This window comes from Hemicordylus capensis, chromosome 4 (assembly GCF_027244095.1).
Source record: "Hemicordylus capensis ecotype Gifberg chromosome 4, rHemCap1.1.pri, whole genome shotgun sequence".
Lineage (NCBI taxonomy): Eukaryota > Metazoa > Chordata > Lepidosauria > Squamata > Cordylidae > Hemicordylus > Hemicordylus capensis.
Genome location: NC_069660.1, coordinates 71303392 through 71318230, shown reverse-complemented (window position 1 = coordinate 71318230; position 14839 = coordinate 71303392). Strand labels below are relative to the sequence as shown.

At 42.7% G+C, this 14839-nt stretch overlaps 1 protein-coding gene across 4 annotated transcripts in view; it reads left to right on the top strand.

Moving 5' to 3' along the window:
- Window positions 1-14839, top strand: part of LOC128322954 (probable chitinase 10) — a 64765-nt gene that overhangs the window by 25387 nt on the left and 24539 nt on the right. For all 4 annotated transcript variants that reach the window (XM_053245289.1, XM_053245288.1, XM_053245290.1 and 1 more), the window contains one exon: window positions 2531-2666. In XM_053245289.1, the coding sequence (XP_053101264.1) occupies window positions 2531-2666 (136 nt within the window). The remainder of the gene's footprint in view (window positions 1-2530; window positions 2667-14839) is intronic.

Sequence of the window (14839 nt, the reverse complement as noted above, 5' to 3'; positions counted from 1 at the left end):
CATAGGGCATTCCAAATTTTGGTTCCTGATGCGAGAGCGATGTTCCAAAATGCGATATCGAACTGTTCTGGTTGACATGCCTACATATCTCAGGGAACATGGGCATTGTATTATATATACAATGTTCTTGGTAGAACAGTTAGCAAAAATGTCCAATCTGTATTTTTTGCCAGTATTGTTGTCCCTATATTCAGTGGTTTGCAGTGCCATAGGGCATGCCACACAATGACCACATTTGAAAAAACCTTTTGGTTCCACGCCCTCCCTCCGAGGTAGGCTGTCTGCTCTAACAAGAAAATCTTTGAAACTGGGACTTTTTCGAAAGGCTACTAACGGGAAATTAGTACAACCTGGTAAATCTGATACTAATCTCCAATGTCGTCTGATGATATTTTTAATTCTATAACTTAGAGAAGAATATTGCATCGACCATGTAATTCGAGATTGTTTCCTATTGATTTGAGAAGCTGTCCTAAGTAGAGATGATCTATCTCTAGTCTGTGTTCTACATCTGGCTTTTTGTATAACTTGAGTGGGATAACCCCTTTCCATTAACTGAGAACTCAATTTATCAGCTGCTGATTCAAAATCCTTGGAATATGAAGAGTTTCTTTTAAGCCGTAAAAATTGACTGTACGGTAAGGAATTTTTTAATTGAAAAGGATGAAAAGAGGAATAGTGTAAAAAAACATTTCTATCAGTGGGTTTAGTATACAATGTAAAATATATTCTATTGGACTCACTGATATTCACCCTAGTGTCAAGAAAAGGAATAGTCCTGCAGTGTACTTGACTGGTGAATTTAATAGTGGGATGTATAGTATTCAACCATTCATCAAATCTCTGAAATTTATCCACATTTCTAAAAATTAAAAAAATATCATCCAAATACCTTTTGAAAAAGAAAATTTCTTCAAAAAAAGGGTTCCGAAGTGGATTTAATATAACATTAACCTCCAAATTTGACATAAACAGATTGGCTAGATTGGGGGCAATTTTATTCCCCATGGCTATGCCCTTTATTTGCAAATAGAATTGGATTTTAAAACGAAAATAACTATGCCCAAAAATAATATCCACGAGTTCCAATAGAAAATAAGAAGGGGGATCCCGATCTGGTCTATTATCAAAAGCCTCTTGAATGACCAAACGTGCCTCCTCTAGAGGTATATTGGTATACAGTGAATTCACATCCAGGGTAACCAACACAGAATTCTTAGGAACTAACATCCCTTCTGCCTTAATTATAAAGTCCTGAGTGTCCTTAATGTACGTTTGTATTTGAAGAACCAAAGATTTCAAAAATAGTTCTATGTATGAAGATATTGGTTCAAAAACAGAATTAGAGCCAGATACTATGGGTTGGCCCGGTGGATGAAATAAGTTCTTATGTATCTTGGGGAGGGTATAAAAAATCGGAACCCTAGGGTATTTGTTGACCAAAAAATCTGCTAACTTCTCAGAAATTACACCCATCATTAAAGCTTCATGGACCACAATGTTAATGAGTTTCTGAACTTTCAAAGTGGGATCATGATCAATAGGGACATATGTAGTCCGATCAGCCAGCTGAGTATTAATTTCTAGATCATACTTTTCCCGATCCTGAATAACCAAAGCCCCACCTTTGTCCGCAGATTTTATATTACCATCATTAGACAGATCCTGAACAGCCTCCCATTCTTCCCTTGTTAGATTTCCATGTTTGAATTTCATATGTTTATATTGCTTTTCCAATTTATGTATGTCTTTTTTAACTTCATTCATGAAAACAGTAACAGCGGGATGTTCAAGATATGGAACAAAATGGGATTTAGATCTAAATCTTTCCTGATCAGATTCCTGGGTATCCCCAAACATAATCCGTAATTTTATGAGTCTCTCCGGTTTAAATAAATCCACCTCTAATTTAAATTCATCATGAAAAGACAATGGAACAAAGAACAGTCCTAAATTTAGAACTTTATATTCTATTAAAGAAAGCGCTCGACTGCTGATATTTATCACTATGTTTTCCTTCTTGTTGGTGGGCGTGATCTTGGTTGAAAAATTTTTTTTTCTTTAAATGAACGTTTAGAAGCACGTTCCAGTCGTGGTCTACTACCAGCAGGAACCTCATTCTCAAAAAGAGTACTAGATGAACCTTCAGATTCCGAAAAGTCGGACTCTGAAAAACTTATTGGTTCACACCATCTCACAGATTTTCTAACAGGAGTTTTTCGATCCACCAAGGAGCTGGGGGAGTCAGTCATGTGACTTAGCTCTGGGGGGGCCCCCAAGGCAGTGGGCCCCCAGACAACTGTCTCCCCTTGCCCTATTATAGTTACGCCCCTGCCAGTGATCCTTAGTGAAGTCCTAAATCTCAGACCACTTACATCGGGACTAGATTCCTGACTGATGTCATTTTGTTCAAATGTTTGTCTGTCCTTCCTGGAGCTAAACTGCTTTTTTGTTCATGTTCTTCGCTTCACCATTGCAGGGCTTTTTTGTGAGTTGAGATTGTAATACAGCATTATCATTTTGCTTGTAGGCCCAATATGTGAAGAAAAACAAATTTGGTGGAGGCATGGTGTGGGCTATTGACCTGGATGACTTCAGTGGCTCCTTCTGTGGTGAAGGTCGTTACCCTCTAATAAACACGTTGAAGAGCTCACTTTCAGGGAATGGTAAGATGAGGCAAAGGAGGTGTTTTGAGGAGTTAGTAAATCAAAGAACCTTTTTACTTTCCATTAGGGCTGTGCAATTGTATCAGTCCGATAGGAATATCGGATTGAAATGACCACTATCGGGCATTATTGGAAAGATTTCCTTTTTTAAAAAAATATTGTTTTTTATTGATAATATAAAAACATAAGAAAAACAGAAATGACAAAAGAAAGGGGGGGGGAACCCCAAGACGTGATCAAACGATACAATTACAATGATTCTCATTACAGTCTGTATACTTCCACCTGAGTTCTTTACACCATCATCTCCCTTCTCCAATCTGAAAGATAAATGACTGCAAATTTTAAAAAAATAAATAGTGCAGCCCTGCGAGGGGCTGCACTTGTAGAGAGGTCAATAATTAGTGTACCTGTTATCTACTCAGAGCACTCAACATTAAATTTATCTACAAAAAGAAACCAAATCTCAGGTGAGGAACCAAACCCTGTGATACATTATATTGAATAAATATATTTATTCAATATAATTCCCATGTCTTATATTGAATTATATTGAATTATATTCAATATAATTCCCGTTCCCATGTCTGAGAAAAAGAATCTTCAAATTTGTTCTTAATATATGCAGTAATTTTGGCCATTGCTACATAATCCCAAAGTTTAAGATACCAATCGTCTAGAGATGGAATCAGATTTGTTTTCCAGCAAGAAGCATAGAGGATTCATGCCGCCATTATCATATATAAAGAATGTTCAGTGTTTCTTGCCGAAATATATATTTTAGTTTATTTCACATAAACATCTTTGAGGGGGGGGGGGGGAAGGAAAATCTACATGCAACATTTGCTGCATCTTCAAATGTATTGTTTTCCAAAAATTTTGAGCATTTTTACATGTCCACCACGGATGATAAAATGTACCTTTCTGTTCTTTACATTGCCAACAATCCCCAGAGTATTTATTGTTCATCTTTGTAATCTCTGCTGGGATTTCCAATAGGACAGCAAGGAGCCCCAAAAGTTGGAATTCCTATCGGAAATCCTCTTACTTCTGATAGCAATACAGTACTGAGAGAAAAAAAACACTTGTCGACTTGGAGGGACTTTCTCTCCAAGTTGGCTCCGGGCCGGGTTTACGCCCAGTGGGTGCTTCCTGCAGGGTTACCTTGGCCCTCCACCCCCCAATTTTGAGAGTGCAAGGCTTAAATACCAGGTCGGGAGCTGGCTTGGCGTGAAGTCTCTCAAAGTTAGGGGTGCAGTCCTTTACATCCAGATCTGGTGCCAGCTTGGAAAGATTTTGTCTCCAAGCTGGCATCTTATAACAATCATTGGTAAATATTGAGTCAATGTCGACTAGGGATGTGCAAACAGGTTTGAACATGAACTGGTTCGAGCTGGTTCAAAGGTTCTAGAGTCCATTTTAGATATTGTCCTCCATTTTGTGTGACTTGTGTTGCTTGATTTCATTGGTTGAGCTCTTGCTTCCCTGATTGGCCAGATGAGTCTGGCTCTCTGGTAGGCTCTGCACTGTGCCAGTTCTTGAGAACTGCCACCCAATTGGCCAGGGGGAAGGGCAAAGGTGGGGGCTCCCAAAGGAGGGAGTTTCAAATCCTATTTAAAGCCAAGCCTCTGGCATAGCAAAATCACTCTGGCTGCAGTCTTTTTTGGCTTCTCTCTGGCCTGCTGGTGCTGGTGGTGAGAGTCTGCCTGGCAGACTCTGCTGTGTGTTTTTATTCCCAATCCCTTCTGCCTGTTTTTCTGCTCCTCCCACCTTTCGCCCCTGCTTTAAACCTTTATTTCCCTGGTGTGACTGACTGTGTGTGTGCTCTGCTGCTGGTACCCCTCCTCCACCTGTGAATAAGTGAGTGAGTGTCTGTCTGTCTCTCTCCCCTTTCATCCCCTTTGGCCTCTCTATGGCCAATTTCCCTAACCCCCAGGCCCCACTTCCCCCCACATTTTTTGCTTCCGCTGCAGGGCTGCCCCATGTTAGGTGCTATGGTTGCCAGGGCTACACTTGTGGAAAAGTCCCGCAAGATCCACCGGACTGAGAAGTCCAGGTGCCTGCTTCGTGAGTGGTAGTGTGTCCATGGGCTTCTACACCATCTCATCCCTACGGAGCCCCCATTATACTCTATGTAGAACCTTTTAGAACCGGTTCGAATTGGGTTTGAAATAGAACTGAACCCGGGGGCAGGGGGTGTTCAAACAAAACCAAAACTGAACCTACCCGCTCTGGTTCAAATCTGGTTTGAATTTGAACCAAACAGGCCAAGCCAGTTTTGTGCACATCCCTAATGTCAACCGGATATTGGGGAATATCGGATTGAAATGATCGCTATTGGGCATTATTGGAAGGATTTCCAATAGGACAGCAGGGAGCCCCGAAAGTTGGAATTCCTATTGGAAATCCTTTTACTTCCAATAGCAATACAGTTCTGAGAAAAAAAACCAACTTGGAGGGAGTTTCTCCTGGGACTGGGTGGGCACCAGGCAGGGCAGGTGGTGGGTAGAGCCAAAGTGGGCGGCGCAGGGGTGGAACAACAACAACTAACTCCCCTGGGCATATCAAAATGATGAAAGCTATTTCAAACTAGTTTAAATGTGTGGTCCATTCCCTTTTGGAATATGATCACCATAGCACAGCCCACCACATAACCCTTCTCATTCACTAGCCAAATTACTCTCCATCTCTCTTAACAAGCCTTTATCAATTCGAGATCTCCTGCGGGAGGTAGACAAAATAAGTGAGTGGTCCCTTTTTAATGCAGATGCAGAAGACCTTAATGATATCTGAATAAACAGAATAGAACTGTTAAGGAGGCAGGAGAGAACAATATGCAACTCAAAGGGGGAAAACATTCCTCTAGTCTTCAGAAGGGAACTATCAAATTTGGGCTAACAGGTTGAAAGATTTACTACAATTAATTAGGAATAGTAGGAATTCTCAAGACCAACAGTTGCTAAATGTTATATACTGTATTTGGAGCAGCCAGAGTCAGGAGACACAAACAAATTGAAGCACATTTCATTCAGGACAGACAGGGAGGCAAATTCCAAGGGTACGACAAATAAACTCACCACCACCGCCAGTCAAATGTTGTCCAGTCCTATATTAACAATGGAGTTTGTTTCTTTGCTGAACTGAACATATTATTTTCAAGTCCATTCCTCACACAATGTCGGAGGAACTGTTGCTACAAGCACTGCAGTGCTAAACAAAATGGCGATTCCTGCTCTTTTTGCCTTGCTTCTCTCAAAATAGACGGCCCTCCCCTCTGGCCAATCTGATTGGCTGATAGGGTAGTCAGTCAACATGATGCCTCCTATTGGGTAATTTCAAGGTTGTTTCAGGCTCTGCCCACCTTATGAAAACAAAGACAGGCCTTTTCATTGGCTGCTACCTCTTTAATATTTAAATGAAGGGGGGGGGACATCATTTTCAATAGGAGGCTACTACTAGGAGGCCCACTCTATGTAAACATTGCTGAGCAGGCAAGCTGCAGGCAGGGAAGTGTAGAGGGCAGCCACACGTAGGGAGGCAGTGAGTTATCAAAAATGGTGGTGGCATTGATATTTTTGGGAGGGCACCACCCACATTGCCATAAGTGAAGAGCCTCCCCTGGCTGCTGCATATTCACATTGTGGGCCCCATGAACCTTTTACATGAAAAACTAAACCCAGGTTCTTATAGGTCTTAACCTACTCAACCCTGCACTTATTGATTTGCCATTTATGTTCTTTTGGTCTCTTGGCAAATACCATGACCTTGGTCTTTTGTGTATTTATAACTAGCGACTCATCTTCACAAAACTGTGTGAGTTTTCATAGCACCCTCCTCATACCAACTAGTGTTCTTGATAGTATAGCAGTGTCATCAGTATAAAGTAAAATCGAGATGGGTCTACCAGCTAGCTTAGGCTGATGCATGTCAGGGTTGTCTAAGAGGGAGATTCAGAAATTAATGTAAAAATTGAACAAAAAGGGAGCTACAATGCATCCTTGCTTAACTCCCTTCTGTGTAGCAACAGGTTCAGAAAAATAGCCTCTGGACAAATAATATTTTCCTAATAGTATTTGTTTGGCCAGTCTAGTTTTTCTCCTCAAAGACAAAGATACGTCTGCAATCATCTCAGTGGTGAGTGACCGGAGCCAAACGGAGGCTCCGATCATCTGTGGGAATCAGGGTAGGGGTTTTTTCCTCCTCCAAAACACCCCCAGTCGGTCACATGAAAGACCTTCATGTCTACTGGATAATTGTCTATTTTAGACAGCAATATTCTGCAGTGCTGATACTCGGTTATATGAATATTTCCCATAATAAGAGTGTAGTTCTCATCAATTTCCCTTTCCCGAGACAGCTGATTTTTACACTTGGAGGCTACTGCAGTAATGGGAAAAGGATTGGTGCATGAAAGTCCCTCATCTTGTGTTTCTTTCAGTTTGTGGCGACCCGGGAGATATTATAATACCAACAACCACTCCTGGACCGACAACCACTCCTCCTGGACCGACAACCACTCCTGATCCAAATGCCCCCACCACCACTCCTGGGAATGAAGCTGAATTTTGTGCAAACAAAGCTGATGGCATCTACGCTAACGAACAGGATCTCAATAAATTTTTTATTTGTGCTGGAGGTCAGACATACCTCATGTCTTGTGCAGCAGGCTTAGTCTTTAATGCATCCTGTAAATGCTGCGACTGGCCAAGCAATTAAAGACACTCAGAAATAATTCTGGCAACCATGTCTCCTTACAATGTCCATAGCACCTCCCTTCCCCTTCATATGGAGCAATAAAATGTATTCATGGATCTTGGTGTTCCCTATTATTCCTTTGGAAACAGTGAGGAGAACTTATGGTCCAGCTGTATGTGTACACAAATAAGAGGATACACTATTAAAGCAAATAAGATTCGTATCAGAAAGGAATTCAGCACAAATCTTATGTGCATTTGAAGTGTGTGCATTCGTGCGTGTGCGTGACTCAGTCTCTCTCGCTCTGTGCACATGGATGGTTCGTACACAAAGAGCATCCCTGAACACATTATCTGAAGTCTATGAATATCAGCCAGCATGACAATGCCATATTGGCATTTCTGACCCACCAGAGCTGCTGTGCATGTGAAAGGCAACCGTGGTGGTGGTGTGGAGGCAGGTAGATGCACAACTTGAAAGAGCACATAGGTATTTCTGCAGTGCTACATTCACTGGAAACAGTAGAAGTAGTGTGATGCAAGTGCCTGAGTGCTATTTCAAGGCGTTTTGGAACTGCTCACTTATTATTATTATTATTATTATTATTATTATTATTAATAATGATTATTTCTTGTTTACACAGTCAGACAGATGTTATTGACTGTTTTGTTTTATCCAGACATCGAGTCCTTCCCAAGGACCTGGGATGGCTGAATTTTATTGTCAATGTTGTTGCTGTTGTTATAGATATCGTCGCAGAATATAGGTTGTTCCCAGTAATGCTGTTTTTGTAATTGGCTGATGGTGATTTCTGTGGCCCCTATGGTGTTGAGGTGCTCTTCAAGGTCTTTTGGAACTGCACCCAGGGCGCCAATGACCACTGGGATTATTTTGGTCTTTTTCTGCCACAGCCTTTCAATTTCAATTTGTAGATCTTTGTATTTGGTGATTTTTTCCATTTCTTTTTGTTCTATTCTGCTGTCCTCTGGAATTGCTATGTCGATTATTTTGACTTGTTTTTCTTTCTTCTCGACTACAGTTATATCTGGTGTATTGTGTGGCAGATGTTTGTCTGTTTGTAGTCGGAAGTCCCATAATATTTTTGCATCTTCATTTTCTACAACTTTTTCAATTTTATGGTCCCACCAATTTTTGGCTACAGGTAGCTTGTAGTAGTAGTAATTTTATTTACAGTCATTGACCAAACAGAAAATGGAAACTAGCAAGCATTAAAATGTGTGTGTGTGTATATATATATATATATATACAATTTAAAATTGGGATGATATCCCATTATACCTTTTAAAAGCAATATAAAAGCTTGTATTTTTGCAGATGTTCCAGTGTATCATCCCTGCTACCTTGTCATGCCTTTGTTTGTAGTCAGTCTGTGCGATCTTTTTACAACAGCTGATTAGGTGGTCCACTGTTTCATCTGCTTCTTTACAAAGGCGGCACTTGCTGTTTGTTGTGGATTTTTTGACTTTGGCTCTTATTGCATTTGTTCTTAGTGCCTGTTCTTGTGCAGCCAGTATTAAACCCTCTGTTTCTTTCTTCAAGTTGCCATTCTTAAGCCATTGCCAGGTCTTGGTGATGTCTGATTTTCCACTTATATTGTGCAAATATTGACCATGCAGGGGCTTATTTTTCCATTTTTCTGCTCGGTTCTTGACTTGTTCTTTCTTGTAGGCCTGCTTTGTTTCATTGGTGTTGAATAGTTTCTTGTTATTGATTATTATTATTTACATTTATATCCTGATCTTCCTCCAAGGAGCCCAGAGCGGTGTACTACACACTTAAGTTTCTCGTTCACAACAACCCTGTGAAGTAGGCTAGGCTGAGAGATAAGTGACTGGCCCAGAGTCACCCAGCTAGTATTATGGCTGAATGGGGATTTGGTCTCCCCGGTCCTAGTCCAGCACTCTAACCACTACACCACGCTGGCTCTCTATCCACCTCCACAGCACCTCTGGGGCTCTGCCTTTCACATGCACAGCAGCTGCCCTTGAGGCTCGGAAACACCAGAATTTCTTTTGATGAGTGATAGATGTAAGGATGAAAAATTGGCAGAAAAGCAATTAGTTTGTTTCACAGATTTGCAGTCCATTCAAGAGAGAGATTGCTATTGTTGGTGTTCAAATAACAGTGTACAGTTGCTTTTGTCTATTATATGTAGGCTGCTTTATAGCTACTTCTTATTAAAAACAATTGGAATTCCATCTCTGCTGGTTGTCAGAATTAGTTGCTAAAGAGCAAGGGTACACATCATGAAACAAGTTCCTGAAACAAGTGCCCGACCTGCATAAGTTTACAGGTTCAGTCCCTGCATCTCCAGGAAGAGGAGCTTGGGTAGCAGAGTTGGAACAAACCCTTGTTGGACGCAATTGGAAAGCTGCTGCCAGTCCGAGATGATAATGCTAGGCTAGGCGGACCACAACACTGACTCGGGCATAAAATAGCTTCACATGTTTGTATTTGCATGCCTGGAATGGGAAGGGAGAGATGAAATTCTCCTGGTAACATGCACTTTCATCTGGAGTGTGAAAGATCCAAGATGCTTTAGGACTGAAGCCCAGCATAATATTAGTGATAATCCAAGAGAGAGACTGCCTTTTTACATTTACTCTTCCCATACAATACTAGAATATGTCCAGAGTAGGCAAGCATCGGATCTCATCTCTTTCTGGCATTCCCTCCACGTGAAGGAATCCCAGCATTTGTAAGTTCAACCACTGAGTTTAAAATCCTTTCTAGAAGACTGTATCTTGCCCAGCTCCAACTCTAAGGTCTATTTCACACATATTTTAAAGGTATAAATGAAATATGTTTTACATATATGCCGAAAGAAATAAAGTGGGAATCATACAGATACACTTGTCAGGATTATCCATGATCCATAGATAAGTACACACAGGATGGCAAATGACTGCCATATAAGCAACAGGAGCTCATTTGAGTCACAGCTCCCCTTAGTAGCAACACACACACACACACACACACACTCTCTCTCTCTCTCTCTCTCTCTCTCTCACAAAATTAGAATGTCACTTCTAGTAATATCCATCATCAATGGAAGTTTTCCTTCTAGGGCAAATAGCAGCCTGGGGGTGGGGAAGCAATCTAGAATGGAACTATGGCAGGAGAGAGCATTAAAGCCTCAATATGGCCTCAATACAGATTGGTCCCCTCCCCCAGCACAGCTGGTACTTAGAAAAGACCAGCCATGACAATAAAGATCCCAATTAGTTTGATTCTAAAATTTGACTGAGACTTGGTTAAGACAATAGCTCACTGACCAGCCCAACTACATGCAATAAGGATCAAGACTTGCTGAGCACCAAGTCCAAACACAAATTGGATTCTTGGTGGCTGTATGAGTTATCTCTATGAATCCCTATAAAGAACTGTGTGTGTGTGCGTGTGTTAGGGATGTGCATGAACTGGTTTGCAGGTCATGTTGGAGGCCTGCGAACTGGTTCGCTGGTCCAGTGGTCTGACGAACCGTCGGCGGGTGTGTATGTGTTGCTTGGGGGGGGGGGTTTGTACTCACTGCTCCGGCACTGTAATTTTTGGCAAAATCTTCGGGACGGCAGTGGTCCTCCCTGCCACCCCTGCCCCCTTGTTGGTGCCCAAATGCGGAAGTAACACACATGTATGCACCTGCCACTGCCATGTGCGTCGTCAGGCTCATGCGCGCGTGTTACTTCCGCATTTGGTCACCAACAAGGGGGCAGGGGCAGCAGGGAGGATCGCCCCCCCCCCAGATTTTGCTGAAAACTACAGCACCGGAGGGGGGAAAGTGGTGGGAGGAGTGAGTACAACCCCCCGCCCAAAAAGCAACACCACCACCCCGGCATCGGACTGCGCCTCCACGGTCCGTGCACATCACTAGTGTGTGTGTGATTTCAGTCTTGAAAGCCAGATTTCAGTCTTGGTGTGGAACACTGCTGGTTGGAATTCCAAAAGTAGTGACCCTGACTTTTTGTATTTTATTATTAATTATTATGATTATGATGTACTGTTAATCCAAGAAACCTGGTTGATAGGTGATATTTCTCTTCCTGGGTATTCGAGTGTAGGAAGAGGTAGACCTTAGGGATGTGCAAACCAGCTCAACGGCTCGATCTAGCGGTCTTGGTCTCCACTGCCTTGATAGTTAAATTGTTCGTACTTGGCAATTTAGATCCTTATGCTCTTGCTGTTCAACTTAATATTGGGACCTTCAAATATATTGATCAATGTATATATTCCTCCAGTGGGTTTGAATGTACAAGTGATAGAGACATGGGCTAAATTAGAGGCTTATATTATATTGACATAATTATGGCTCATCAAGATGCTTATCTGATTATTGCTGGTGATTTTAATGCATGTGTGGGAATGGACGATGATGCAGTCTTTGTAAAATATCACCAACATCCTGTATCTTTGCCCACTCCTTCCCCTTTACTTATTAGGTAGTCGAAGGTTACCAAGATTAATATTTCTGGTTTAAATCCATTACTAACTTCCCACAAGCTGGATTGGCATCTGCTTAATGGAGCGATGCAATCAGATTACCCTGCTGAGCCTACACTCTGGTTGAGTCCTAATCCTTCATTAATTGATTATGCAGTTATATTGAGAAATTTAGCCCTGTGGGTGAGGAATTTACAGGTGATCTCTCTCCCGGGAAGTGATCACTTCCCGCTATCTATAAATATAATATTAAAGGGAGGTGTCCATTTGGAGCGAGGTCAGGTCCCTTATACAGAAGTGGAATATGGTCCACATAGGGCGAAATGGTCGGTTGAGCAATGTACTCGCCTTACTGAATTGCTTAACTCTACAAAAGCTTGCCATTTATGAGAAGCTATAATTTCAGGGACATCTGAGGCTGATGGAGTTTGTTTGTTAGAACACTATGATAGCGCTTATTAATTCAACTTCATTTAACAAGACAGGTCAGAAATTTTCTCCCTGTGCCTGGTTTGATAGGGAATGTCGAGAGGCGAAAAGCAACTTAATTTAAAATCTATGCAAAGGACACAACTTAGATCAATGAACAGGACCTATTAATAATGAGGAGACAATATAAGCTATTAAAGTACAAGAAACTTCAGCTAATTAAGTAGAAGTGGGCCGATTTAATAGAGGTGTCCAAATTAAAAGATCAGAATATTTTCTGGTGGCTTGTTGTGCTTTCTTTGGAAAGAGCTCCCTCTTTACTTCTTCTTCTTTTTTTACTATTCCAGCAGTTATTTGGGAGCATTATTTCCATACACTATATTACGATTAGGGGTGTGCACGGAACCACCACACTGCTCTGGCACCGTAAAGTTATGAGTAATTGGGGCGGCAGGATACCTCCCTGCCACCCCTTCCCCGATGTTGCTCTCAAAAAACTCCCAGTAGTCCTTTGCACGCGTGTAACTTTACGGCGCCAGAGCAAGAAAGGGGCGGGAGGGGTAAGTAAACCCTCCCGCCTCTCTTAAAGCTACCCCCCACCCCCAAACCAAACCACCCAGGTCCGGACCGGTCCAGAGGCCTTTACAATGGCCTCCGGACCGGTCCGGGCCCATCCCTAATCACGGTTTCTCAACTGCCGGTCTGCGGACCGGTGCCGGTCCGTGACAAGTTGAGTGCCGATCCACACCTTGGGCAATTACACTGCTTGTGCAGAACTGCGCAGGCGCACCTCGCAGTTGGGAAGCGACGCCGGGCCAGACGGCAGGCCTTGGCGTCGCTCTGTTATCAGTATCTGCTGCTGCTGCCGGACTGGGGGCTGGGGAAGTAGAAGGAGAACTACTGGCTCACACCTCCCCCACAGCCATCCCTTCCGCTGCGCGCAGAGGCATATCTAGGGAAAATAGCGCCCAGGGCAAGTACTGAAATTGCGCCCCCACAAAAAAATCTGACACTCATCTTTCAGATAGCTTTACCATAATATCAGCTCAAAAATACAAGTCAAGCTCGTTAATTAACAAATCTTTTAATTAACAAATTATGGCACTACCTGAAAATTATAACTGCACCTCCCTTGCTTGTCACTTCTCTCTCAGCCTAACCTACTTCACAGGGTTGTTGTGAGGAGAAACTTAAGTATGTAGAACAAGGAGCTCTGGGCTCCTTGGAGGAAGAGTGGGATATAAATGTAAAAATAAAATAAAATAATAATACGAAGAAAAACATTTTCTCTGAGTGTTAGAAGTCCAGCACAGAGGAGGTGAAACACTGAAGCCTAAAGGGAACATTAAAGCATAGCCTATCTTTATTCTCACCAATATTTATGACAACAGTATCAATTTTCCTTATGAGTAAAAATTCAGGCAAAATCCCTAGCGTTGCTTGATTAGAATTAGCCCTCAGGCGAGGTGAGAATTATGGGTGCCTGATACTACAACATCAGACTTTCACTACTGTCTCCATTTAGTTAATCTCTGAAAGCACAGAGAACACGAACTCTGTAGTGTAGAATACTAGGCTACTAGCAGATAAGCTATTAGAAGTGTCAGTATGATAAAAAGTGTGTTGAAGAGGAAATCAGATATGCTTCCTTTATAGCTATACATTGACACTTTTCTATGTAACACAGAAGATGAAGCCAGAACACAACTAGCACATGTCACTTTTTCTGCACTAGCAATTCCCAGTTCACATTTACTGTCTTTTAAACTCTCTGCTCACCCTTGCAGCTGACCTAGGGCTGCAACTCCTCAGTATCTTCCAAACTGCTGAATTACAGAAGTAAGCAACCCAGCACAAGCAAATTTGTAGTCTGGAGAGTGGTACACATTCATGGCTAGAACGCTGTAAAATGTAGATCAGCTGGACTGCCCGACAGAGACGTCAGGCTAGCTGACACCACCACTCTTTCTGATTGAGATGTCTGGAATCATGCTTGGAAGGGGCCAAAGCTCAAAAGAGGCTACTAGCGGGCAGCGTGGCAGCTAACGCTTGTTCCTAACCCAACGGCAGGCAGGCAGGAGGGAAAGAAGTGAACAAGGGCTCCTCCTTCACATAGGGGGAAAGCTGAAAGAAAGCGCCAGCCTGCCCTGCTGCAGTGCAATCCTGCCTGCTCCTCAGAAGAGCCCCGCAGGGAGGGCTTGCTTCCCCTGCGTCTCCCTCTGAGCCAGAGATTGGGGAGGAGGGCCAGGCGGGAGGGAAAGTAGCGAGCAAGGGCTCCTCACCTCGGCCCTGGGGAAAGCGGAAAGAAAGCGCCAGCCTGCAATGCCTGCTCAGAAGAGCCCTACAGGAAGGGCTTGCTTGCTGCCTCGCCTGAGCCTGCTGCCTCGTTATTTTATTTATTTCAAAGATGGCTTTTTTACACTTAAACAGCCGCAAAAGCCTCTCTGAGCAGCAGAGCAGCTAATGATTAACAATCCAATGGCGAGCAGATATGCTCAGCCAGCCAGTAGCTGCAGCGTCCCTAGACAAAGACCAAGCAAACCCTGGTGGGACCACCCTGCCTGCAACCAAAGCGCACACACAGAAAGTTT